Below are 26906 nucleotides of genomic sequence, written 5' to 3'. Positions count from 1 at the left end.
CAAAATATTGCTGTCAATTTAAGGCAACTAGGTAATAAATTCACCTAAAAGCACATTCACCAAGATTGGTGGAGGCAGCCAGTAAAGATTTCTCATTAGGCCTTCCCACAAATGAAAATGGGAAATGCTACTTTTTGTGTCCGAAGATTGGATTTATGACCATGGCTAAGTTCACACAAACCTAAAATCCAGGTTAGTGCATGTTTTTCTTCTAATTACAAATGAGTCATACGTTTTAAAAATTAGAGCTTGCATCTCTATAACTCATGTGGAAAACAAAGGCAATATAGATTACAGGCTTTCCTCCTCCTATGGCTGCAATGTTCCGTGGGTCACGTGGCCACATTCTAAGAAGAACTTGTCACTCTGCAACAACAGGAGTGTGGTAAGATGACCACACATCCCAAAAGTCCTGCATCACAACAGCTGATGTGCCAAGGGTTAGCCCACAGCTCAGAGAGGACCAGCAAGCTGAGCTAAGGTTTTTCTGCATGGCTTATTGCTGCAGGTTAGGCTTTCCAAGTTGGGGTTAAAGTTGTACAAAATACTTCCATCTACTCTTGCACCACGGGACGTAGCTATGCTAACATTAAGAGTTTGTTCCCAGCCAGGCATGGTGACACACACCTGTAATCCCAGCACTCCTGGAGGCTGGGGCAAGAGGATCGAAAGTTTGAGACCAGCTGGGCAACTCAGTGACTTAGAATTTGTCTCAAATTTTTTAAAAAATAAAAAATTTTAAAGGGCTAGGGAAGCAGCTCCATGCAAAGGCGCTGGGTTCAGTCCCCAGTACTTGAAAGAAAAAAAATAAAGGCTGCTCACAGAAAAATCACACTGACCTACCAGCTACTTCTCCAGACCAGACTAGAGCCATTTCTAAAATGGCCATGAATACAACAAAACTGTTCCCATGGAGCCACCATATGAAAAAACTGATTGGCTCATCCCTGTCTGCTCTAAGACACCAACTCAATACCTGTGTTCATTACTGATGAGCATTGCACAGAATATATATCTGCTGTGTGAAGGAGATGAAGCATTCCTTCCATTTTAAAGTAAAAGATCTCTCTTTTTATTTGAATCCAACTGGATCTCCTATGTATAGAGGAACCAAGTTTTATTTTTCTGTAAAAGTTTCATTACTTAATATTTAATTCACTGTGACCCTACTTAGCATTATTGATAACTCACACTTAGCTTTTGAGACTATAGCGTCGATCAATATTGACCCCGTCTCTCAGAGAAGCAATAAAAGACTTCACTGTGATGACAGAGTAGTATCAAGATAATAAAGAGAAAAAATAGGAAAGAGAATCAGCAGGTGATGAATTTAAAGATCAATTCAAGAATCAATGTTGTTTCCATTTTGTCACAAAAATCCTGAATGAGAGACAACACTAGATCCAAAGGACCCTGGCCTCATTCGAATTTCTGGCAGGTTAATTAGATGGAAACCTCTGCTGGTCAACTGGAAAAGCACATGATGCTGAGAGTAAATCACTGCTATGGATATGCGATGGCTTCGCTTCAGTTCAATGCCTGAGTAGTTTTTTCACCAGGAGGTGTGGGCGAAGGAAAATGTCTAGTGTTCTGAGCTTAGCATTCAGTGAGCCTGTTAAATCATTCAGGTGTTATTTATGCTGACTGATCTAACTCACTACATTTATTTCTAAAAGGTTGCCCTGTTTGATTGCTGGTGTTATAGCTAGTAGTGTACCAAGTACACACTTTGGTTTGTGTTGTTTAGTTTTTGATGGGGGGTTGTTTGTTTTATTTAAAAATAACTTTATTATCGAACACACACACATACAGAAATTAAAACCATTCAAAGAAGAACAATGCAAGGAAAAAAAGCTACAATAATATTTAAATACAGTAGAACTCAGCCAAAACAAAACTGACAAGAGCTTCAACATTTTTCCATACAACTTAAGAAAGCATCTCAAGCACCAGCAAGACACCAGAGGATGTGATTTGTTTCAGAAAGATCCCCAAAACCAACACTGAAAAAACAGTGGTCTGGAAAAAAACTCCAGTTAGCTAGCAGACTCCACATAAGCCAAGCTTCTCCCTAATTTAAATTTCGATACAGTCAGATGACACGCAATGGAAACACAATCCGAGAAATATGTTCTTAGGCCATTTCATCCGTGTGTGTCCTTAACAGCACTTTCAGCTTCTCACACCAGAGAAACTACTTGGTATTTACACATGTGTGTCTGTCTGTCTGTTTTGCCTGCCCTCGTCTCAGGCTCTCTGGGAAAATCCTCGATGGGCCACCATGTTTCTGAGCCACATGGTGCCCTAAGCATAAGCTACATCCACTGAGCACACCCATCTCCTTCAGACCCTGCAGCAAGCTGGTAAGATTTCAGTCTCCAAGAGATTTCTAAGCACAGTATGATTCTGGGTGGAATCACAATAACCCTAAATTAAAAAGCTAAAAGATGGGTGTGGTGGCGCACACCTGTAATCCCAGCACTCAGGAGGCTGAGGCAGGAGGATCACTGTGAGTTCAGGGGCAGCCTGGGCTACACATTGAGACCCTGCCTCCAAAAAACAAAGAACAAACAGAGAAATGTTTTAAAGCTAAATAAAAATTAAATTAAAAAGCTAATTAAAAATTAAAAAGCTAAATATAGTAGAACATGATTTTTCTAAACAAAATAATCAAAGAATTCATAGTAATAGTAACCAACGATAAACTACTGTACCCAGACAACACAGATTCCTAGTTTAAATTTTCTTCTCATTATAAACACACCCAGAGTCAAATTGTGGCTGAAATTCCTAGGTTCTGACAACATGAAACTAAAACTTATGCAATGATCAAATCTCTTACTGTACATTCTTCTTTCTTTTTTTTTTTTTTTGGTACTAAGGATCAAACTTGGGACCTTGCGCTTATGAGGCAGGCAGCAGAATCCCTGAGCTAAATCCCTTGCTCTTACTCTATATTCTAATCCTAGAATGCTCCAGGTGGGTTATTAAGCAAGTTTTGAGCAAGTAGTGCTGCTTGGTGGGGAGAGAAGACGAGTGACCAAAGGCAAATGCCAGACACAAAGCCCTGACCCCAGGAGAAAAATGAAGCCATTCCATAGACAGCATGCACACACAGAATAGCTGGGGGACAAGTGGGAAGAGGCAGGGTGTTTGAAAAGGACATGCCTAACTGCTCAAAGAAAACAGTGTTAAGAAATGACCACAGGCTGGGCGTGGTGGCACACATGCCTGCAATCCCAGCACTCAGAGGCTAAGGCAGGAAGGTGGCCATGAGTTTGAGGCTAGCCAGGCCTACATAGCAAGATTCTGTCTCAAAAGAACAGAGAGGGAGAGGGAGAGAGAGAGTGCATGAAGCAGGAGGAGGAGGAGACAAAGGAGAAGAAGAAAAAGAAGAAAGGGGAGGGGAGAGGAAGAAGGGAGGGACGGGAGGGAAGGAAAATAGAGAAGACCATAGTGAATACTTCTTGGGAGAGGCGATTCACAAAACAAACATACAGCACTGGGGAGAGAAGAGATCAGGTCAAAACTCTCCTCTTAGCTAACAGGTAAACATGAGAATGGTCTTCTCTCTTCAGGAGAAACATGGGGGCCAGCACCCCGGTTCCAGCAAGTGTGGAAATCACCGCAGGAAAAGCCTGCCACGTTCTGGGGTAGACCGAAGGCACCTGCAGAGCAGAGCGGCACTGCTGGGACACCCAGCCACCTCCCTCCTCCCCAGGCACTGTGTACTCCAGCTCCACAGCCCCTGAGCTACACCCAGGGCTTTCTTGGGCAAGAAGGTCAAATGCTAAGCCTGCCAGGCACATCACCACGGCCCTGCGGAGAGACAGCTCCACTTCCTGCCAGCCCATCCTCCAGTGGTGCTTCTATTCCACTGCAGTGTGTAGTCATGGAGATTTCGTCGGCACAAGAGACGCTCTTCCCATTATACACATTTTTAAAGTTCACAAATATCCCAAGAAATGAATGAAATCACAGACACTGGTCTGTTGGTAAGTTTTCACACTTGCTAATTTTTTCTCATTTCTCCAGTGCACTGAAATACAGAGAGAAGCCTCAAAAGCAGACAAAGCCTGCCTTTTTTTCCATCACGCGGAATACTTGATGCTCAGAAAGCTTGGCTGTTGCCTTGATATAGTCAGACACGGGGCTGTCCCTAAACCTACAAAATGCACCACTTCTTAAACGGATGCCTGGAAGTGCTGAATATCTGATTTTAGGTACGTTTGCTTGTGGATAGCACACTTATTTTTAGTTAAAATCCTACTTGATGTTGAAGCCTTTTTAAAAGTCTCATAATTATCCTTTCATCTTCCTGGAATCTGTCGCCATGGCAACCTGTCTTGCCACATCTGCATCAGAATGACCCCTGTATTCCCATCATCTCCTACAAGGCAGAAACCAAAAGCCCCACATCCCAGTGTCCCAAGGCATGCCCCGAGTTTATTTTCTTGGGAATCACTGACAATCCTGTACAGGACAGAAGCAGAACAATTCAACACTGAGATTTGTGATGTAGAATTTTAGTTTATGTTTTCCAATTTATGGCTGGGGGCCTTGTTCTTCATAAGTCTCTCTTAATTTGCACCATCATCACAAAAATATAACCCATGAGAAATCAAATTAACCCCGGGAACTTGAAGCCCCTACGAATGGGGCTATGCTGAGCCCAAGCCAGAGCACCTCCAGCTGCCAGGTGGGGACACGGCTGGCCGGAGCCTGGCCCTGGGGAGCCCTGCCTCCCCCAGCCCAGGCTGGGGTCCAAAGGGGCAATGTTAGGGCTTCCTGGAGGCATGGAGTGAGCCCTGGGTCTGGGGCAGAGGACTTGGGCAGCCCTAAAAGGAGTTCTTGGCATTTTCAGAGGAGAGTCCATGGCGTGGGATTTCCCAGTGCTGTGGGATTTCTTTTCCTCTGAGTTTGTTTTCTAACTCTGGGAGCAGAGCTCAGGTATAGCTGTGACAGGTATAGTTGTTCTCCTAAAAAGCAAGTGGCAGGGCCAGGGATTTAGCTCAGTGGTTCCGCCACCTGCCTTACAAGTGCAAGGACCTGAGTTCAATCCCTGGTACCAAAAAAAAAAAAGTGGCAAGATTTGAGGCCCCATAAGCTGCCCCATCTTCAGAATGGGAAACAAAACTATCCTATGTTTATACAAACCTTTCTTTCAGTATCTTCATAACGCCTTTCTTCTTCCTATTAAAAAAATATAGGAATTAAGTACCCGTTAAAAAAAAAAAGATGCTTATCTACAAGGAGGTGATCAAAAAGATGGTACATGTTTACATTTAAAAATTATTGCAATAAAAGGCACATTGTCACGAACCTCCTCAATTGGATCCCCTCTGTTTCAAACACACTTTACCAGGTGTGATCAAAATACAGGGATTGCTGCTGCCCAGTGCCATTCAGTGGAAAAGGGAGCTCATAAAAACACGACACTGGGGCCGGGGATTTAGCTCAGTGGTTTCGCCACCTGCTGCGCAAGCGCAAGGACCCAAGTTCAATCCCCGGTACCAAAAAAAAAAAAAAAATTAAAATTAAAACACGACGCTGTGCCTTATCCACCTTAGTTACCACATCTGGCACTGTGTGACTCCTGGCTCTTCCCCAAAGTCAGACTGACTATGAAAGGGGATTGTTTTCAACCCATTCAGGACATTGAGGCAGCCAAGACAGTAGCTAAAGACCCTCAGGAAAGAGGACTCCAGAGCTGCTGCAGGAAGTGGCAAGGACGATGGGATGAGTGTGTTCAAAGTGAGGGGAGGATTTTGAGGGGGTTCATGGCAATGTGTCTTTTACTGCAATAATTTTTTAAAATGTAAGCATTCACCATCTTTTCCCATGACATCTTGTAAACCCTTAACCTCCCCTGTCCTCATTTGTCAGGTAAATTCTTCATCATCATAGATACCAGCAGGAGTTTCCTTTAGAGGCCTGGGCACCCTCTTCCTGTGATTCTGACACCCCATTCCTCCCATGTCACTAAGCACCACGCCTTTCCCATCCTAAATACTTTATTTTTTTTGTATATCCTTTTATTGGTACATTTTAGGTGTATAATATAATGACATTCATCATTTTAAATATGCACCTTTATATACTCTCTTGGTTCTTATTTTTCCCCCTTCCCCTGCCCTCCCTTCAACCCCTCCATCCCTATTTACAAAGACTTTGTTTCCTTTTTTTCATTTTCTCATATTAATTCAATTAATACTTTATTTTTATGTATAGCCTGTTAAATATCTCTGCACAAAAAGCAACATTATATTCTCTGCTGCACCCTGAGGAACATCTGCAGCTCCCAGAACTCAGTCTGCCTTGGTCTACATTACTGTTTTCACTGCAGTCCTGCTTTTCTTTCTAGGAAGGATGCCAAACTTGATCTACCAACCCCTGTAGATGAAAGCTGCATTTGTTTCTGTCATTGCTATTGATTAATATATTTGTAGGATAGTCCTGCCTACTGAGATGATGGTTCAAAGCATATGTGTGTGTTTAATTTCAATACAAAGACCCAATTCCTTCCCTAAAAGGCTGTACTAATCTATATGTCAGCCCTAAGGAAGCCCCCTGCCTTCTTGCATCTATACTTACAGCTAAATCCAGTATGCAACTATCTATCAGAATACTGTAAAATAAATCCTCAGTCTGGATTTATTAATACTGGACATTTTTTAAATGACTTAAACAGAGAAAAAGAACTCACTGTGAATATACTGAATTTGCATTCTTCTCAGTGAATTTCCTATTTGTTTCATTTACCTGGGCTGTCTTTGAATTGATTTACAATGCTTTGCTACTTCACTGCTTTGCTGCCTTCTTCCTTGCCATGGACTGTTTCTCCTTCACCAGGCCCCTCTGCCACCCCACCCTGCCTTGAAGCCAGCCGACTATGGACTGAAACCTCTGCAAACTGAGTTAAAATAATGCTTTCCTCCTTTAACTTTGGGTGGCGGGTATTTTGTCTCAGCAACAAGAAAAGTAAGATATTCTGTCTGGTGGGATGAAAATATCTTCCATGTACATAATGCTGCAATTTATGCCACTGAATGGTATATTTGAAAATGGTTAAAAGAGAAAAATTTATGGGGGGGGGGGAGCAGTACTGGGGACTGAAGTCAGAGACTTCAGACTGAGCAACATCTCCAGTTGTTTATTAGTTTTTATTTTGAGACAGGGTCTCATTAAATTGCCCAGGTGGGACTCAAACTCATGATCCTCCTGCCTCAGCCTCCCAGAGTGCTGGGATTAGAGGTGCACACCACCATGTTGGGCTGGCACAGTTCCTTTTGGCTGTTTTGGATCCAAGCTCCTTTGATATTTTCTAAAAACCTGAACAAACTTCCTGAGGGCCAGTGGCAGTCACTTCCCCTGTCCTAAACTTGAGGACAGAGAGCCAGTTTTAGAGTCCAGGTGACAGTGCACAGGGCCAACTGCACCCCAAGCTCAGACACAGCTCTGGAGGCCCAGCGTCCACACAGACTCAGACCCAGCTCCAGATCCCCGCACCCCAAACACATGGAGGAGAAATCCTCTCCAAAGAGATCAGGAGAAACCAAGTCGGAAATGGAGCCCAGAAGCTTGGCTGCAAGGTTGAATAGTAAAGTAAACTTTATTTTCCCAGTGCACATGCTTCTGGCAGCCGATGGCCCAACACCTGGGCCGCCCTGCCGTGTTCCCACAAGGCCGTGTTCTCCACAGACTCCCTACAGCCACCACCAGCCTCCACCTCCTGCCTCGCCCCTGGGGAGTACAGTGAGGGGTCACTAAGGGTAAAGACCACTGAAATCAGCCCCTGACTTCCGGCACACAGGGAGCCAGATCCGAGGCACAGCACCAGGACACATGGCCAGGATGCTCCCATGGTCCTGCACGCTCTGCTCAGACACAGGGAGCAGGCACCGAGCCTGGACCAAAGACAGGAGTTCGGAGGAGCTCACCTTGATGCCCTCAAACTTAGGGCTGTTGTCATGTGCATCGTCAAGCTCTTTAAGCACTTCGGCTGGTACCTAGGAAGAAAACATGCGTGTTTCACACTTAGCCACAGTCAGCCTGTGCCCAGCCCCTCTGACTAGCTCCTCCCCTTCTCGGTGTCTTCCTGAAAGACTTAAAGTGAGGCACACTCCTGGTTATAGCAGCAGCACAGCTCACCACAGCTACAGCTTGGAAGTGGCCTCTACAACCATCAATAGACAAGAGGTTAAAGAAAATGCAATACAACGGACCCTCTAGTTACAACCAGCCCGACATACAAACAACTTGGGTTATGACCAGAATTTTAGTTTTCACTTACAACCAGTCTTGAGTTATTACCCAAATGCCAGCTGCTTGTGCTTCCAGATGGTCTCAGATACAGATTTAACCCTTAAAGAGTTCTGGAAGGAACATGACAACATCCTTTCCTGTGTGGGGTTCATTGAGAAATCCTAGGCCAGTGCCTCTCTAAGGACACTGAGATCTGCCTGTGTACAGGACAGAGACTTTGAAGGCTGTGTGGAGGAGCTTGAGCCTTCATTGACCAACCTGAGTTACAACCAGCCCTGGAGTACAAATTGAATTCATAAGTCAAAGGTCTACTGTATTTATACACCATGGAGTACTACTATGCCATAAAGAAAGATAAACTTGAGTCATTTTTAGGAAAATGGATGCACCTTGAGACCATAATGTTAAGTGAAATAAATCAGACACATAAACTTCAATGTCGCATTGTTTCTCTTGTATGTAAGCCCAAAGCTTACATAATTAAAGAGTGAAATACAAGATAGATGATACATAACAGGGAGATAAATAATTTTTGAAAAGGAACAGGACCAGGAGATGGAGGGAGGGGTAGGGGGACAGGGGAAGATAATGGGAAAAAGAATTGAGGAGTGTTAGGTCTATGTGCCAGCTCCCCACAAGCTCTACAGCCATGTACTGAAAACATGGACTGATAAAAATTAAAAACAAATAAGTAAATCTGAGCCCAGAACTGGGATGTGGCTCAGAGGTGCCTCCCATGCCTGAGGGCCTGCATTCCATGCCCCGCAGCGAAGAGAAAAAAAATATCAAATAAAATTTGTGTCACACGATTTCAACATACAACTCCCAAAATGCAATAAATACATCAACAAGGGCAAATGAGGCATAAAGGTACTTGCCTAAAATGTGCTAATCTCCTTATTGCTATAAACTCAAATGTGCACAAAAATATCTCAACTGTTGTGCCATGCCTGCCTCACAAGTGCAAGGTCCTGAGTTCGATCCCTGGTACCAAAAAAAAAAATCTCAACTGTTGTTTTGGGTTTTAACAGAAAACCAAATCTTTTGATCTTTTTTTTAACATTCTAAATTATCGCTGACGTTATTTGCTCTTTTCCTGGAGATGGAGATGAGGAAAAGAGCAAATAACATCCGCAATAATTTAGAAAACACAGTGGGGCCCTTGGGCAAGGCGCTCCAAACACCTTCAGAAGTGGGAAGTCGGTTTAAATCAAGCACAAGCTACAGGGCTGTAAAAATACACCACAGGACAGACAACCAGCAGAGGTTACAATAAAGGGGCAGGGGAAGCAGAAAACCCACTGATCAGCCTGATTCCAGGCTGCAGAGACAGGGGAGCAAGGCTAGGGCCTTAGCGACTGAGGGGATAAAGTGAGACTCAGCATCAACGCCAACCTCCCTGGGACATTCTTGTCCCCCACAGCTAAGTGCCTCTGGTGGGCTCAGCGATGGGGCAACCCAGGCCCTTCTCCCGAGAAGGCAGAGGCTGAGCAGTGCCCTCCCTCCACACCATGGTCCCCAAGTGTGGACAGGGACACTGAGCCCCAGTCTACAGCACCCACCAACAGCACCACCCACCGCCCAGGGCACCCTGCCTGGGGCTGCGGGGCGTGGGCTATGCCCTCCTGGGCTCCCTGGCTCTGTGGGAGGGAGGCCAAGGCAATGACCTAACAGGGCACTGCCCAACAGCCCCAGGAGGGGACACAGGGAAACGCCTGAGCCTGAGAGCCTGCGCCTTCCGGAGACCAGGCAGAGCTCCAGACAGGGCCATAAGCAAGAGGCCAAGGCAGGCAAGGCCTGGGGAGCAGTCTTCCAGGGATCAAGGCCCACGACCCACCTGGTCCACAGGCACTTCCACCTTCACATCCGGGTCCTCCTTGATCTCCAGTGTTCCCTGGGCACCCTTCGCAGGAGTCTGGGTTTTGTACACATCATCTTCTGGGGAAAGAAGAAAAATGAGGCGTGTAAAGCAATGGGGAAAATGAAATCCACTGTGCTTTTTGTGTTTTGTTTTGTTTTTGAGACAGGGTCTCGCCAGGTGGTTCAGGCTGGCCTTGAACTCACAGTGGTCCTCCTGCCTCAGCCTCCCGAGTACTGGGATTACAGGTGTGCACCACCACGACACTCACTGCTCATTCTCTAACCAAACTTAAGTTAGAAAACTCAGCATCTCTAGCTTCAATGCCAGCAGACAGCAGCCTGCCAGGGTCCCGGCTCTACGCGGTGCCGTCTCTGCCACCCGCTTCCCCTTTCTTTCCACTTCCCTTGTGGCCCGAGCTCAACAGGCCTCCATTCCTGCAGTGTCTATGCCTCTGGCTCCATAGAGGGGTGGGGCCTCGGAAGTCAATGCCCACCCACCATGCCAGATGGTCCAAGCCACAGTCAAAGACAGTGCACACTAACAAACCCGTGTCCAGCTAATCTGATTAGAAATAAATACAAAGAAGCTGGGGATTTAGCTCAGCAGCTACACGCCTGCCTTGCAAGCACAAGGTCCTGAGTTCGATCCCAGGTACCACAAAAAATAAATAAATAAATAAATAAATAAATACGAAGCAACCACCAGACAGCAGACCCCCAGCACAGGCTGTAAGGGAATACAACTGCAAAAATATATTGAAGAACTGGGTGGTGTGAGGTACTTATCATAATCTACAGCTGGAAATCGCTTTAGGACTACAACTGGATATATTTAATGACTATGAAATTACAAGGCCTTTGAAAAGTTTCTCCTCAACCTCATCAGAAGCAATAGACAAGATGAGAAGAAAAAGAAGAGGCCCAGCCAACTTCAGCCTTCAAACAGACATAAATATGGGCTCAGACGAGCTCAGGCATCCAAATGGGAAGTCTGACCACAGACCCTCATGACTTCCTGCTCTACAATGCTGGCCCTGCCACACCTGGCCCTGTCTACCTGGCCCTCCTCCTCCTGCTCCAGTCCCCGAGTCCTGAGCTGAGGGGCAGGTTGGGAAGACAAGAGAACAAGCACAGGGCTTTGCCCAGTGCTCAAGACCCAGGAGGAGCTCAGGAAAAGAATAGATGTAGGATTGGTCCACAGAATGTTTAAAATTATTTCATTTTAAAATCAAGGCTGGAGAGCCATCCTCCAAAGATGCACATGAACAATCTAGGTGGCTTTTATATCCAAGTTTCCCTCAAAGGATACACTGCTATTTTCTGGTTGCTGGTCCTTACAGAGCCCTGGCGTGCCCGTGGACTCTGGAATTGAGTTTCAACCCCTCTTTGCCTCCTTACCTGGGGAAACTCATTGCCTCTAGAGTTGGTGGGGTTTTTTCCAGCTCTACTTACCACTGATCTACAAGCTGAATATGTTATTTTAAAAATCAGACTGGTGTGCAACCACTGTGGAAATGAGTATGGAGATACCTTAAAGAACTAGGACTAGAGGTCCCATTTGACACAGCTATTCCCCTGCTGGGGATCTTCCCCCAAAAATTAAACGAATCATACCACAGTAATATATGTGCACTCATGTTTATAGCGGTACAGTTTGTAATAGCTAAAGCTTGGAAACAGCCCAACTGCCCATCAACTGGAAACTGGATAAAGAAGATGTGGGGTTTTTATAAAATGGAGTACTACTCAGCCATAAAGAATGAGAAACTAGAGACATTTACAGCTAAATAGATGCACATTGAGATGATACTCTTAAGTGAAATAAATAGAACACACATGTGTAAATACCAAATAGTTTCTCTAGTGTAAGAAATTGAAAGTGTAAATAAGGATTAAAACAAATAATTGATAATTTGAAATAGGAAGAAAAGGTCAAAAGGGGGAGGGGAAGTGGGAGGAGAAGGGGAAAGGAAAAATTATGAAAAAAGAAAAAAATGGAAACAAAGTCTATGTAAATAGGGAAGGGTGCACAGGTAATGGAGCAAAAATAAGAATCATGATGTAAACGTATTGTATACCTAAAATGTACCAATAAAATAATTTAAGCAAAAAAAAATCAGATTGTTACAGGTCAGGAAATATTCTTGCACACACATGCACACACACACTGCCAGTCTGTTAGTGTTTTGCTTTCTTGGCAGCAAGATGAAACATCACATTACCTGCACCACTTGGGACAAAAGGTTCTACCAGTGTTTTCTTCTTTCCTTCTTTGGCATAATAAACCGAATCCTTTGTTTCAGGTGGAATGTCCTCACACTTAGGAGATTCTTTGGACTCTGCCTGAGATGCAAATTGAGAGCAGAAAGTGCCTTAGGTCCTGCAGATCCCCATGGGGGGATCAGGGAAGGCACGAGCTCCTTTGGGGGCCATGGCAGGAGACCAGGCACCTCCTAGAAGCCTCACCTCAGGCACAGCCTCTGCCAGCCCACTCCATTTGCTTCTGCAGAGAGGCGGACAATCCTGTGTTCCCTCCCTCCATACTTCCATGGGGAGAGCTCAATTGGCGTTCCAACCAGGGGTCGCATTAGGGGATGAGCCCATAGATGGCCTTGCTGCCACCATCTGAGGAACCAGGGGTGACAGCAGGGCACTGAGGATGGCAGCGGAGCTTTTTGGGGACCTCTGCTGACACACTTTAAAGCCTGATTCAAAACCGCTGCTCAACAACCACTCCTGCCAGACCAAGTGTGATAAGCCTCGTATAAAATCATCCATGTGACAGCTTTATTTAAGGCTATGATGAAGGGAAGCCCAGATTTTTTTTTTTAATCTGTAGAGAACAAAAAAAATCCCAACCAAATCACAGCGTAGAGGTGGAATAATTCCCAGCACAGTCTTAATTCCATCTTATTGACTACAGGTATCTTTATACTAAAACTTGTCTTTTTTTTAGTTTTTCTTTTTTTAAAATCTTTACTCAAGCATTTGTAAGTAGATTGAGGTAAAAGTATAGAAATAAACATTTCTTTCGTGCTGTCTATGTCACTTAAGAGATTCCAAACTGAAAACATCTACCTTGTATCCTTAACATCATGCACACAATCAAACTACCAGGGTTTGTTCTTTTTCTTTTTTCCTTCTGAAAATTAAAGTGTGAAAATAGTCCTCCAATCTCATCATCCAAGAGACCAAAATGATTCAACCTACGAAGGCTTTCCTGTGAGCTGAAGCTGTGTTCCTAAGCACAGGCAGTGAGATCCCAGTAGAGCCAGTTTTAGAGACAGAAAATGGTCCATGGTGCTTGTGGATCTGGAGCAAGCTTGGCCTGGGATCCTAAAGATCTAGCTGATTCTCCTGGGCATCTCTGAACTCCAGTTGTTGAGACCCATTTGCCATGCCTTGGACCTCTGTGATGAAGGCCACATTTCCCTTATCTCTGGAGTAACACCCATGGGAAATGACAAAGACAGATGCCTCACCCTCAAGCTCAGAGCAGGAGAGCAGCTGGACACAGACCAAGCGCACAACACAAACAGGTGACCACCCCTACCTGGCCACAGAGCAAGCTAAAAATGGGGTGCCTGTGCCACCCACAAAGCCACCAAAACCTCTACCACTCCATGAATGGCTCTCACATGCGTGTTCTCCCTGGGCTCCAGCCCCGCCTGCACCGTAACCTGCCCAGGGCTGGGACAAATGCATGGACAGTCAGTCATCTGCTTGCTGTCACAGCCACATGCACTCAGGAAACAGAAGGCACTGCCTTCCAGTGCCAGGAGCTTCCCACCCCCATTCTCCCTGCCCCTGCGGCTCAGGCCCCTCTGAAATGCACTTGAGCCCTAATTACGAGGCGCAGGCCCCTGCTTGTCATGCCATTTGTCTTTCTCCCTATTACAAATGTTTGCAGAAAATCAACCCAAGGCACACTGGATTTATTTCTCTTTCCTGCTTTAGGAACTATCATTTTTCTCCAGAGCCTCTTTCAATCAGTCCACCTATACTTCAGTGGTATTTTACAAGATTATTTCACCCACATGCAAAAGGGCAGCTCCCTGGGGTGACAGGGAAGGCGCCACTTGGTTTGGCCAACTGAATCCCATCCTGTCTCAGTGTCAGCCCACCCTGGGGTAGAGCACAGGTCCCCACACACATGTCCTGGGTCCATCCGAAGTGGGTCAAGGTCTCCCATCAGCTGACAGTGCCAGCTTTGAACAGTCAGCTAAGTGGGAATGAGTAGTGTTTGAACCTGGCTATGGCACCTTCAGGCTGCTTATGCTTCCTCCATTGCTGACTGCCTAGATGTCATTAGCCAGCAGACGTCAATTAATTCCAAAGTACTGAGTTCACACTGAACTTCAAAGGCTGCACCTGCTGATAAAGGGCAGGCCTCTATCTCAGCCTGCACGTCCCTGTTACTGTGTCTACACACAACTCTGATTTAGAGAACTGGCCTCCTCAGCTCTATGCCTGAAGGAGGAGTAATATACTTATTGTTGATGTGATATAAATACAATGCCTACTATTTGCTGATTTTTTTAGAGGCTTGCACCATAAAATATTTGTTTTAATAGATAAATACAACTTTAAACATTTATTAAAGTGTCCTTACATCTTTGGAAAATAATAGATACTAAAATCACAATAAATGCAGTTGCTGCAAACTGAATTTCATGTAACAAAATAAGAGTGCATAGCTTCATTCAATTATTTTCATTGCACAAAAATCTTGGGTTAATTGGGCCCCGTAAGACACTGATGGGCTCATGAAGAGGTATTTTTCAGTGCTTGACTGCTTTCACCAAGCAATAATTGAATAGAACCAGTTGAATAATGAGGCTGCCTCCAAAATGTATTTCAGATGTTGTCATGGCTCATATCTAGATGTCCCCACAAAGTCTACATGCTCATAGGTGGGGCTTTTCCGAGGTAGCTGGATGTAGGATGTGTGATACTGTAATTAAGGGTGTGTAATAACTAAATGGCTTTAGCATAGTTCTGGGTGTAGAAAATGAAAGCCGCACCCTAGGTGTGGGTGGCACCAACCAATGGACTTGAAGCTTAGATGCAACATAAGGGAGAAAGGGAAAGCAGGCTTGCTCCTCCTGCTGCTCCTGGCTGCCTTCCTGCTTGCTCTGCCATGGACTGTTTCTCCTCTCCAATGCCACTGTGCCTTAGAGCCAGCTGACTATGGACTGAAACCTCTGCAAACTGTTAGCTGAAATAAACCTTTCCTCCTTTAACTTGTAGGTGTCAGGTATTTTGCCTCAGCAATGAGAAAAGTGGCTAAAATAGATGTGCAATGAGTAAAATGTACTTCTGGGGGGGTTTTGTGTGTGTCATTTTCTTGGTAAATGAACATTTTTAACAGTGCTATTTAAGGTTCTTCTACTACATTTAGATAAAACCTTTTATTCTGTCCAAAGTGGGAATCTTAGAGACAAACAGCACTGCTCTGTGTTGTAAACACTCGGCAGGGGGACCTGTGACAGTATAAATGAGAACTTCATGCCCTTGCAAGATGCCTGCTGCAGGGTCTAGGAAAAGAAAATGAGGAGATGAGACAGGAGATCAGCTCCCATTAATAACTGAGGCCTGGAGAGGTGGGTGGCCACAGTCCCTCGGGCCTTTGAGGCCAGCCAGGATCCAAGCAGAGAAGTCAGAGTCCTCACCACTAGTGCTTATACCACTAAGCCTTCCAGGGATGGCTGCAAACAGAAAGAAGGCAGAACAGTGGACAAGATTTTACAGACATTAACTGTATCCACAAGAAGCGCACTAAGGAACTGTGCTCTAAGGAATCCCCAAAGATCATCCCTGGCATGGAAGCAGTTCCTCCGCGTAGTCACAAGGATTCTACTAGACATCGGAAGCACTTTTATTCAAGACATTCATGTCCCCTTCTCTCTGCTCTCTCTCACTGATGAACGTGCTGATCTCGCCGCACGCACCCATTCACATAGATCCACACCAGCCCTGCCTCTTCCTGGTTACCCTGTGTCCCCTGCTTCTCACACACACGGTCACAGGGGGCCTGGTCCTGTCATTCTCCATGACTTTCCTTCTAGTTTCACTGGATCAAAATGTCATGAATCCTTTGGATAATAAGGGACCTCTAAGAAAGAACACTACCATTTAAACCATGTCACAGTGCCTCTTTACTGAGGACAAGTTCTGTTTTCTGCTGCCTGAAAGCCATTTAGAACCATTTTGACCCAGACTGCAATCACAGAACTCCTGTACAAAATAATAAAAAAAAAAAGGATAAGGAAAAAATGATGGAAACAGGTCCCTGGAGCCTCCCAAGGTTTGGTGCAGACTCGGGCTTCTGATCGCTTTTCTGACTCAAAGCAAGGTGTGCGGAGGAGGTTTCCCATCATCTGGAATGCCTTCTAAGCTGCTGACAGCCAACTGCACATTTCAGTGCTTTCTGGACTGGAGTGTGCAAGGCGCATCTCTTACACTTTTCTCAGGAAGGAGACACACCCTCGTCTTGTGACACCCTGCTGGAAGATGGGAAGCCACAATGAAGAGAAACCAAGATGCCCAACAACCAGTATGTGTCAGTGAGGCTGGGTAGACACCCCAACCCACAACCCTCAGCTGGAACCAAGGCAAAACCAGACCAGGACCAGCCCAGCCAACCCCAAAGTGCAGGGAAATACAAATACTTGTTATTTGGGGCTGCTCGGTCCAGGATGCTTGTTACAAAGCATAGATCACTGAAGCTGACAGCTCCCCCTGTGTGTGCCTGCCCCCTGCCTTAGGTCCCACAAAAAGGGTGGCTGTCCCTCTGTAAGAACCCATGGAATGAAAGACAAGGATGTTCCACCAATATCAGATCCATGTCTGGGCTGATTTTATGCCCTTCTGTGTACAAAATAACTGTGTATCAATTCTGAATCACAGCAAGATCATTTTGAGGACATTCTGCAGAGCAATTAAACCTAACACAGACAGAATCAACCTCACACATGTTTTGATTGGAGAGACAGTAAAAGGAGCAGCTGCAGTCTCTTGTCAAGTGACAACTGACCCATGCCATGTTAGAACTGCAACATGGCTGGCAGTTAACAGTCCCGAGAGGCACCCTTAATTTGGAGATGACCCAACATAGAAAATGCCTATTGAAGAATCTTAAATCCACAGCTCCACCCCCGTCATCTTGCCTGGAAGTTCTCAGTCACTCACGACTGGCCTCACTCTGTCTATGCTGCTCTGTTTTCAGCCCAAACATTTTATTCCATCAGTGATAGCAATTATCAAATGGACAACATCCTTTACACACCCTTGTTTAAATTCAGATCCCTACAAATATAAACATCCCCCCCTGGAGACTCCTCTCTTTCTAACCACCCCCATGGGCAGCCCTTTGCATTCCAGGGAGGGTATCCCTGCTAAAGAGCATTCCAGATTTCCAGAACTTAATGTTTAATTCCCTCCCCTTTCCAAAAAGATGTTGAGGCAATTCATACAGAAAATGGCAGAAAAGGAAGTTTAATGGATTAGAAATGAAAGATCCAGGAAAAGCAAGTGCAGAAATCAATTGCTTTATCATAATGTTACTAAAGTGTCTCATCATAACTCCAGTCTTGATGAAGTCCTGCAAGTGGAAATTTTTCATTTCCAGAAACATGCTCAAAGGAGGCAGAAAAATGTTAACAGTGAGTCCTAAGATCAGCACATCAAGTAGACCTAAGTGCAAGGGACAAAGATAATCCAAGGCACCTTTGAAAAGTATTTTTACAATAAATGCAAAGATTTTACATCAATCTTTGGTAACCAATCTCTTCTGTTCTCGTTAAGAAATTTTGATTTTCCAGAAAGTGTGCTTTCCATCCAGCTATGGGTTCTTTTTTTTTTTTTTGGTACCTGGGATCAAACTTGGGACCTTGCACTTGTGAGGCAGGTGGCAGAACCACTGAGCTAAATCCCGGGCTCTGGCTATGGGTTCTTGTTATGTTTATCTTGGGAAAATACTTTCATGGTAGACTTCATAAAATAACACTTTTTTTTTTCTTTGGTACTGGGGATCGAACTCGGGACCTTGAGCTTACAAGGCAGGCACTGGAACCACTGAGCTAAATCCCTGCTCCCAAAATAACACATTTTTGCACTGCGACTTATGCCATGATTTATGATTGTCCCTGATTTGTGATCATCCCAATATTTAGGAATCTTCTTAAAAATCTTTACCAAAACTGATTAATTCTCCAGCAACAGATTTCAAGAAGAGGAACAAGAGAACATAGACAGCATCAGAACAAACATGCCTAAATGTTTTTTTTCATGGCTCAAATGTTAAGCTGACAGAATAAACATCTAACAAAAGGAAAAACTTGCATCACTATTTATGAAGAACCAAAGTCAAAGAAACGTAATGAAATGGAGATTATGGAAAGGATGCAAAGACAACCCTACACTAGCGGGTCACAGTGTCCTGAGGTTTCCACAGCCACTGAAGATGGGATTTGGAAGGCTGCATCACCGTGGTAAGTGACAGTCACCACTCAGACTTCAGTGCCACCAACTCCCCCAGGCCATCGGCAGCAGCCCTGGCCAAAGCTGCAGAGGAAAACTGTTAAGACTCCGGCTAGCTAGGTGGGGTACACAGAAGACCTGTCGTTTTCCCACTCCAGTGCTCATCCTTCATCCATTCAACAAAGACTGCTGAGACCTTCCTGGGTGAAAGAAAATTCCATAAATCAACTTCCACTCAGGAAGCTACATAAGTAACAGTTGATTCAGCAAAATCTCTTGTTCAAAAACAAAAGCCAGCCAGGGACGACATAAGAAAGAAACGTTATGGGCAATCTCACTTAACAGGCTGCCATGTAGAAATCACTAATAAAATTTATCAAAAGGTGCTCAGAAGACGTGCTTTGGAAGGAAGTCAGCTCCATGAGCCAAGCCGGGGCACAGATGGTCGTGGTGAGTGTGAGAGTTGTACAAACCCATCACAAGGACAGTAGGGCCCTCCAGTCAGACTTTCACTTCCTCTTTAATCCTGTCTCCTGGTACTTCCTTCTTTCACATGCATATGCTACAACAGCAAATTGTGTGTCGATACACACATGCACATGCATGTGCACACACATTCACACACACAGAGCAAGCTGCTTCTCACCTCAGTGCCTCAGCCCCACAGGAGGCCACACTCAGCCTTCCCAAAGTGCCTCTGTTTCCCCCTACCTGTCTCATACGACTTTGGTTCTGTTTTCACCTTCACACCTCTTTCCCTGTATTGTATCACAGGTTCCTCGTGTGCCTCCTGGCTGTAGACCCTGAGCTGCACGTATGAACCAAACCCCCTCTTCCTCATTCATGGAGTGCATCTGCCCCCTCTCCAAGCCTGGCAATGTGCCCAGGAACCTCAGTCTACAATTCGGGGCCATCAGCATGCAACGCACCCTCGGGAGACACCACACTCAGCCACTGTGGTCACCTCTTCTTCAAAAAGCTACTTAATGGGCCAGGGATTTAGCTCAGTGCTGCCGCCGCCTGCCTTGCAAGTGTGAGGTCCTGAGTTTGATCCCTGGTACCAAAAGAGAAAAAAAAAAACTACTTACTTTTTTCTTTCTCTGTGGACACTTTTCCAAGTCTGCATACCTTCTGAAAAATAAAACAGCCTGGATGCAGAAGCTCAGCCCATCCAGACCATCTTCAGCTGTAGGCTGTACCCCTACAGTTCGGGGGACAGGCCTGGAGAGGGCCTGCCAGCCTCAGAGGATGGGGTCCCAGCTCAGGAGCAGGCAGGGCCCAGGGAGTCAGCTCTGCTTCCTTCCCGAGACCTCCAAAAGCCGTTTCTTGTGTATGCGGGCAGTAGGCTTACAGGTGACTTCTGCCCTAAGGTTTCTACAGAATGGGGGTTGCCTAACATTCTTAAAATCTCTGACACTTTCACAAACATGTTTCTTTGAGCAGCTCGCCCCATAACCAGTGAGTGAAGCAGCAGGCAAGGAAACCGAGGCTCAGTGAGAGGCAGGTTCTACTCTGTGTCCTACACCCAACCACAGGCAGAGGCGAGATTGAAATCCATACAACCTGAACGGTCCCCTCCGGCTACGCTCAGAGTCCCTGTGCTATATCACCAGCCCCTTTTTATTTTTTATTTTGAAACAGTGCTTTGCTAAGTCACTAAATTGCCCAGGCTGGGCGACAACTTGCAATCTTCCTGCCTTAGCCTCCCAGAGTGTTGGGATTACAGGCTTGCACCATCACAGTGAGCTTCATGAGATTTCTTTAAAGAAGTGGCGCATGCAGTTCCCTCTTGGAATATTAGCCAGATGACCCCTCCCTTGACCTCCCAAGGACAGATAGCTGGGAGTAGTTCTCTGAAGACCAGAGAACCAGAGGTCTTATAGGCATCAGGGAGGCCATGCAGAGCCCAGGTGTGAGGCTTTCTTGCCTCAGAGTGAACCCACAAGGCATTGTTCTGGCAGAGTTCTACAAAGGAATGCTAAACCTCCCCCACATTAAAGTGCTTTCTTTCCAGGCAGCAGAATTGGAGGGCACAGAGAAAGGACCGTGATGCCGTTCTCCGAGTAGTGAAATGAGGTCCCCCACCAACATCATCCCCATTCTTCTGTTCCCCACTCTGTGCCCACAGACACACCCACTGGTCATGCCCTGGTACCACTGAGAATCACAGCTTTCCCCCACCAGGAGCCTGATGCCCGGCACAAACCTGTATTTCTTCAGGTAAAGAAAAGCGAATCCAGGTAAGGAGACAGAGTCCTGGGCTCTGTGTGCTATGTGGACCAGTTCCACTCAGTTCTGGGACCAGCTCTGGGGCTATTTCCCACATTTCCACTCTTGATCTCTAGGACTCCCAGGTCCCAAAGAAAAGGCAGCAGGGTCACCATGAGAAGGGACCCTCCTTGGGACTCTATCAAAGCAGGGTGGTTCATCTGGGCCTAATCTTTAAAATCCAAAATGGAATTATACATGATTAGAGCATCACCATTTCACTACAGCAAAATAACCAATAGGTATTTTTGAACTGGACATATTATTAAGAGGTAGGTACAGGGGAGAAAAGGGCAAAGTTCACCAAAACCCAGGAAGGGATGGTATAAAACATACTCGCTGTCGGACCTCACTGGGTACTCTTGGGGACCTTCAATAAGGGAAGTGTTTGAAGGTTTCCAGCCCTACGGCAACATAGAAATGATTGTCCTGCAAATCCTTAGAGTTATCCAAAAGATGTCCATTCATAGTAAATAACCTGCAAAGGTGGGAAGAAAAGCAAGATACACGTTAGGACCAGGAGCATAGGGGCGAGTATGTTTGTTGTCTGTGACACCATGAGTGTGGGAACTACAGAGAAACACCTACTCGCCACCAAGTGGGACCCGGGTAGGCACTCAAACCCTGCGACAGCAGCTCTTCCTGGATACGTACACTTTCCACTTTTAGGTTCTGGTTTTGTTTTGTTTCTCTGCAGCACTGGGGATTGGACCCAAGGTCTTCATAATGAGCTACATCCCCAGCCCTTTTTAATTTTTTTTTCTTTTATTACCAGCTAAAGTGAATGCAAGTTGGCTTATACTGTTAGTTAAATTTAATTGAATACCGGGCCGGGGATTTAGCTCAGTGGTGCTGCCACCTGCCTCGCAAGTGAGAAGTCCTGAGTTCAAGCCCCGGTACCAAAAAATAATAATAATAATTGTATACCAACCAAGAGCTTCACATGTTCTGGAAAAGCTTTCAAACCCTTGTGCATAATTTTAAAAACCTGTACTCTGGGAGGCTGAGTCAGGAGGATCACAATTCCAGCCCAGCCTGGGCAACTTCTTGAGTTGATTGTCTCAGGTATTTCCTAGTAAAGGAAAGTGAGCACAGGTTCCAAGATGCAATGGCTTCACAAGGTGAGACGATCTGTGGAAAGGGCGGCACATGGCTGGGATTTCACCATGTAAAGAGGGGATGAAGGCATCCAAGGCTGCAGGAGGGGCCACCGCAAAACAGCAGAACACAGGGGTCTGCCCATCACGGGGTAAATGCAGCCAGAGCAGGAGGATGTGCGGGACAAGGGCAGGTTGCAGGGGACAGGCACTGCAGGGACAGGCTGCTCTCTGGAAGATTGGAGTGGTAGGAGGAGCTATATCCTGGCAACAGTCCACTGGGGGTGGCATGACAAAGGAAGAGAGAGCAGGACTCAGAGCGGGGCGAGGGTGAGACATGAGGTCATGAATGGGGGCAGTGAGTCCAGGGTGGAGAATGGATGCAGGACACGTGGAACAAGTGCCACAGGTGAAGATGCCCCAAGGTGTCCCCAGGGGTCCCCAGATGGTGTGGAGTCTGGGGAAACCCAGACGGCAGGCCCACTGCAGCTACTTCTGACCCCAATTCCAGGACAGGGATGAGCATGTTATGCCTCACACATTGCAGTGCCACAGATGCAGGTGCTCCTGGGCCCTCTGAGAGCCACTACCTGAGATGGCCCCATGAAGGGACAGCCACGAGAAGCCCCCGGCACTGGCCATGACACTTGACAGAGGATTCCACTGGAACACAGTGCTTGGGGTCCTGTTCTTCTCTCCCCTTCACAGCCCTGGGACATTTGGGGACTCAGACAGCTGGAGCAAGTGTCCCAGGAGCAAACCAGGGCCGTGAGAAGGTGCATGGCGAAGGACATTACACGGCTCCCGCAGTGTAAGGAGGGGGTCACCTGAAGCTCCGGGGCTCGGGCAGAGTGAGAGAGAACTCACGTCACTGTGAAAATGTTACAAACAAAAGGAGACATTGCCAACATGAAATAACAGGAAACCATGAAATGGAAAACAGAGAGACTGATTTGAAACTAGTAGAGCAGATTCTGCAAATGGGAAGAAGATCAAGAGACAGAGGGGAGGGGCCAGGGATTTAGCTCAGTGGTTTTGCCGCCTGCTGTGCAAGCGCAAGGACCCAAGTTCGATCCCCAGTACCAAAAAAAAAAGAGAGATAGAGGGGAGGAGGAAAAGGAGAGAGGAGGGGAAGTGAAAAGAATTAAGATGTGTTATGTGCATATACCAATTCCCCATGATGAATAGAATCATTAGGCACTACAAAAGCATATTAGTAAAAATTAAGAAAAAAACCAAAAACTAGAATAGCAGAAACAGCACATTAATGAGATGGATTTTGGCATAGACATAGGGAAAGAATAAATTACAATTTGGAAGATAAAACCTGGTAACTCCCCTAGAGGGAAACAGGGACAAAGAAATGGGATCTATAAGGAAAAGTTCAGCAACAAGAATGAGAAGTGGCAACACCCAGATGACAAGAATCCATTGGGTTTATCTAGCCTCATGGTTTCAGGGGATTCAGTACATGGTAAGCTGCTCCAAGGCATCATGGTGGAAGGGCACAGGGGAGCAAGACTGCTCAGTTCATGGTGGGCAGAAAGCAAAGCAGTGGAACAGCACCAGAGAGGAAGGGGCAGGGTCCAGGTACAAACCCATCACCGAGACACACCCAGAAGTACACATTACTATTCCTCCAGATGGCTCCCAAGCCAATCAAGATGACACAATTAAGCTTACCCATCACAGATGGTAAAAGACTGAAAAAATATTTTCTGCTTTAAAGGCTGGCCCCTTCCACTGGGTGGGGATACTGAGCTTGTCCTCTGACCCAGGGTCAGAGTGCAGAGGCAGGACAGGTCCATGCCAGTCCAGCAGAAACCCCCAGCAGTTCCTCCTGCCCTTGTGAAGAACATTTTTAAATAAACTATTTTGTATCCATGTTTGGTGGATATCCTCACCCTGCATGCTCCCTTCCCTGGGCGGGAGGCTCAGTCCCTCCCTTTCCAAAGACCCCTGTTCTATCCCACCCAGCCTCCATCCAAGGTACCCCACTGGATCACTGGGGGGACAGAGGATCTGGGGGGCCACAGGTTCTGGGGGTTCATCCCACCCTGCTTTGGATAGACAGGAAAGTTCTGGACTCAGCTGGCACTATTACAATCAGAGTTTACAATAGATGGTCCAGGAAGGAAATGCTCATAAAAACATTTAAAAACTACCCAAGAAGGGGAGTCTCCTTACTTCCTCACTCCTCCAAGAGGGAAGACTTTTTCTCCGATCGTGGCCAGCACACTACTCCAATCTGACAGGCTGAATTGGGGTATGATAATTTTTATAAGTGGCCTAAATAATTTTCCATTTGTAAAAACACTGTAAGAATAAAAAGCAAAGCATTCATTAGTACCCATAAATGGGAGCGGAAAATACTGAAAACTCATAGAAAATGGATCTACTGTTATAGAACCTCAAAAACATTGTGATGCACTGAACAGCCCCCAATAATACAGCCAGGCCTTGCAAAGGGTCCCAGCCAGGTGGCAGCATGTCCACAAGTATGCTGATATAATGGAGATGCTGGGAAGATGCTTTTTATATAGCCTAAAGTACCCAGATAAACAGAACACTACTTCCTTCAAAATATGCCTTCAACTACAACGATGGGTAAAGTGGAAGATAATTGTGTCATCTGAAGAACAAACAGGGAAATTATACCTTGAGAAAAGCAGCCGTGCTTCCCTTCCCATGGAGCCAAGGCAGACTCACACAGGAAACACAGTGGCACCTCAGCTCATGAACTTAATTCTTTCCAAAATTCTGGTCACAAACTGAATTGGATGAGAATTCAATCAAATGCAATGGTTAGATTTAATGTTGACCTTATGGGGAAATATGTTTCCATTCTCATCCAATCTGTTTTGCAGCCAGAATTGTGGAAATAAGTAAATTCGTGAACTGAGGTACCATAGTAAATCCTTTGTAAAGATAATTTTTAAAATCGGTTCTTCTCTTGTTGTCCTAAGGCAGCTTCCTTGTGATACTGGGACAGGCAGAAATTTTATCATTTCTACTTCTGGAGTTTTTTTGTTTTTTGTTTTTTTTCTTTTTTGGAACCAGAGATCAAACTCGGGACCTTGCACTTTCAAGGCAGGCAGCAGATCATTTCTACTTGTCATAAGCCAAAGAGGTGCTCGGGAGATTTTCATAACCTGATACAAAATGTTAAAGAGACTGAGCCACATTAACCCTGGCCATTTGGCAAACATTTTAAACTCTTGTCACTTGAACTAAATTAAGGTAACATACAAGGCTGATTTCCCTAAGCCTAAAAGTAATGCATGATATCACTGACACCCTTCAACATTACATAAGCTCAACGTTACAATTCTGGCTTTTGATTCCGTTATTATTTACTATTGCTATGGTTTTATTAGGGTTCTTTTCCTTCAAGTCTGATAAACATCAGTCTTTTTTCAGAGTGAATATAAATTTTAATTTGATGCGTCTGTCACAGTAAAAAGAATCTTATGTTTTTCTGCTAAAGCCTTGTACCAAAAGGAACTTCTGGTCAACCCACAGTCCCACTTCTTCCATACTGAAAACACTAGGGGCTGGGGATTTAGCTCAGTGGTGCTGCCCCCTGCCTCGAAAGCACAAGGTCCTGAGTTTGATCCCCAGTACCAAAAAAAAAAAAAAAATACTGAAAACACTACCTGAAATTAACCACAGGTAGAAATGTGTTATGTAGCTTATGGATGGACAATTCCTCAGCGTGTGGCCACTACCACAATAAGGAATTGCTGCAATGTTTTCAACAATTGGTCTCCCTAATTGGTTTGTGTCAAAAGTCTTTCTACAGGGGCCGGGGATTTAGCTCCATGGTTCCAGTGCCTGCCTCGAAAGCGCAAGGTCCGGAGTTCGATCCCTGGTACCAAAAAAAAAGCCTTTCTATAGATTATGGATAGTAATAAATATTTAAATAAAATCATCTTTGCCTAAATATTTAAGATTTTTAACAAACATCATCTTGCTGTTAAGAAAGAAGCACACTCATACACCTATAATGCACAAGGGGCAATCAAAAACTAAGGTGAATGCTTAAATTTTTAAAGATTTATTACAGACACCATTAATCCTCCTCAAAATCCTCCCTCTCACTTCAAACACATTTTATTCCATCATTCTTGCCACTTTCCACAGCAGCTCTGGAGTCCTCTTTCCTGAGGGTCTTTACGAGGTGTGATAAAATATACAGTGAATGCTGCTGCTGAGCGCCATACAAAAAAAGACAGCTCATAAAGACACAATGCTGTGTCCTCATCCACCTTAGTCACCTGATCTGGCACTGTGTAACTTCTGGCTCTTCCCCAGAGTCAAAATGACCATGAAAGGGAAACATTTTGAATCCATTCAGGACATCAAGGCAGGCAGGAGAGCGAAGCTAAAGACCCTCAGTAAAGGGGACTGCAGAGCTGCTGCAGGAAGTGGCAGGACAATGGGATGTGTGGGCTTTGTGTTCAAAGCCAGGGGTTAGATTTTGAGGGTGATTGATAACAATGTGTCTTTTTTTTTGGGGGGGGGGTACCGGGGATCGAACTCTGGTCCTTGAGCTTTCGAGGCAGGCACTGGAATCACGGAGCTAAATCCCCAGCCCTAACAACGTGTCTTTTACTGTAATAATTTTTTGAATTTATTCACTTCACCATATATTTTAATCACCCTTTATAGTTAAAAACTAGTAGTCTTCCTGAAGGGCCTTTGGCAGTAGAGATCAATGCAGTGTAAGCAATCAATAATGCTAAGCCAGTGGTCCTGTACTATGAGACCCACCCCAGAAAATTATAGACAAAGATATTTCTCAGGCAATCACATATAAAAACAAAGATCTAAAAGCCTTATATTGTACACCTAAAATGTACCAATAAAAGGATATACCAAAAAAAGAAGAGATTTATTTCACCCAAGAGATTTCCAAAAACTGCCCCATGTGCA

General features: G+C 45.3%; 1 protein-coding gene across 1 annotated transcript in view; it reads right to left on the bottom strand.

The window, feature by feature from the left end:
* Positions 1-4966: 4966 nt before the first annotated feature.
* The window catches only part of Dcdc2c (doublecortin domain containing 2C), a 40185-nt gene continuing 18245 nt past the window's right edge, over positions 4967-26906 (bottom strand). The window contains 7 exon segments of the mRNA XM_087199665.1: positions 4967-5193; positions 7941-8009; positions 10103-10203; positions 12348-12464; positions 19688-19737; positions 21215-21352; positions 24159-24287. Of these exon segments, the coding sequence (XP_087055791.1) occupies positions 5137-5193; positions 7941-8009; positions 10103-10203; positions 12348-12464; positions 19688-19737; positions 21215-21352; positions 24159-24287 (661 nt within the window). The 3' untranslated portion in view covers positions 4967-5136.

This window comes from Heterocephalus glaber, unplaced genomic scaffold, assembly GCF_053883595.1.
Source record: "Heterocephalus glaber isolate CG9 unplaced genomic scaffold, H.glaber_assembly_v1.0 deba00001724, whole genome shotgun sequence".
In the NCBI taxonomy this organism is placed as follows: Eukaryota; Metazoa; Chordata; class Mammalia; order Rodentia; family Bathyergidae; genus Heterocephalus; species Heterocephalus glaber.
This window is presented reverse-complemented; position numbering and strand designations above follow the sequence as displayed.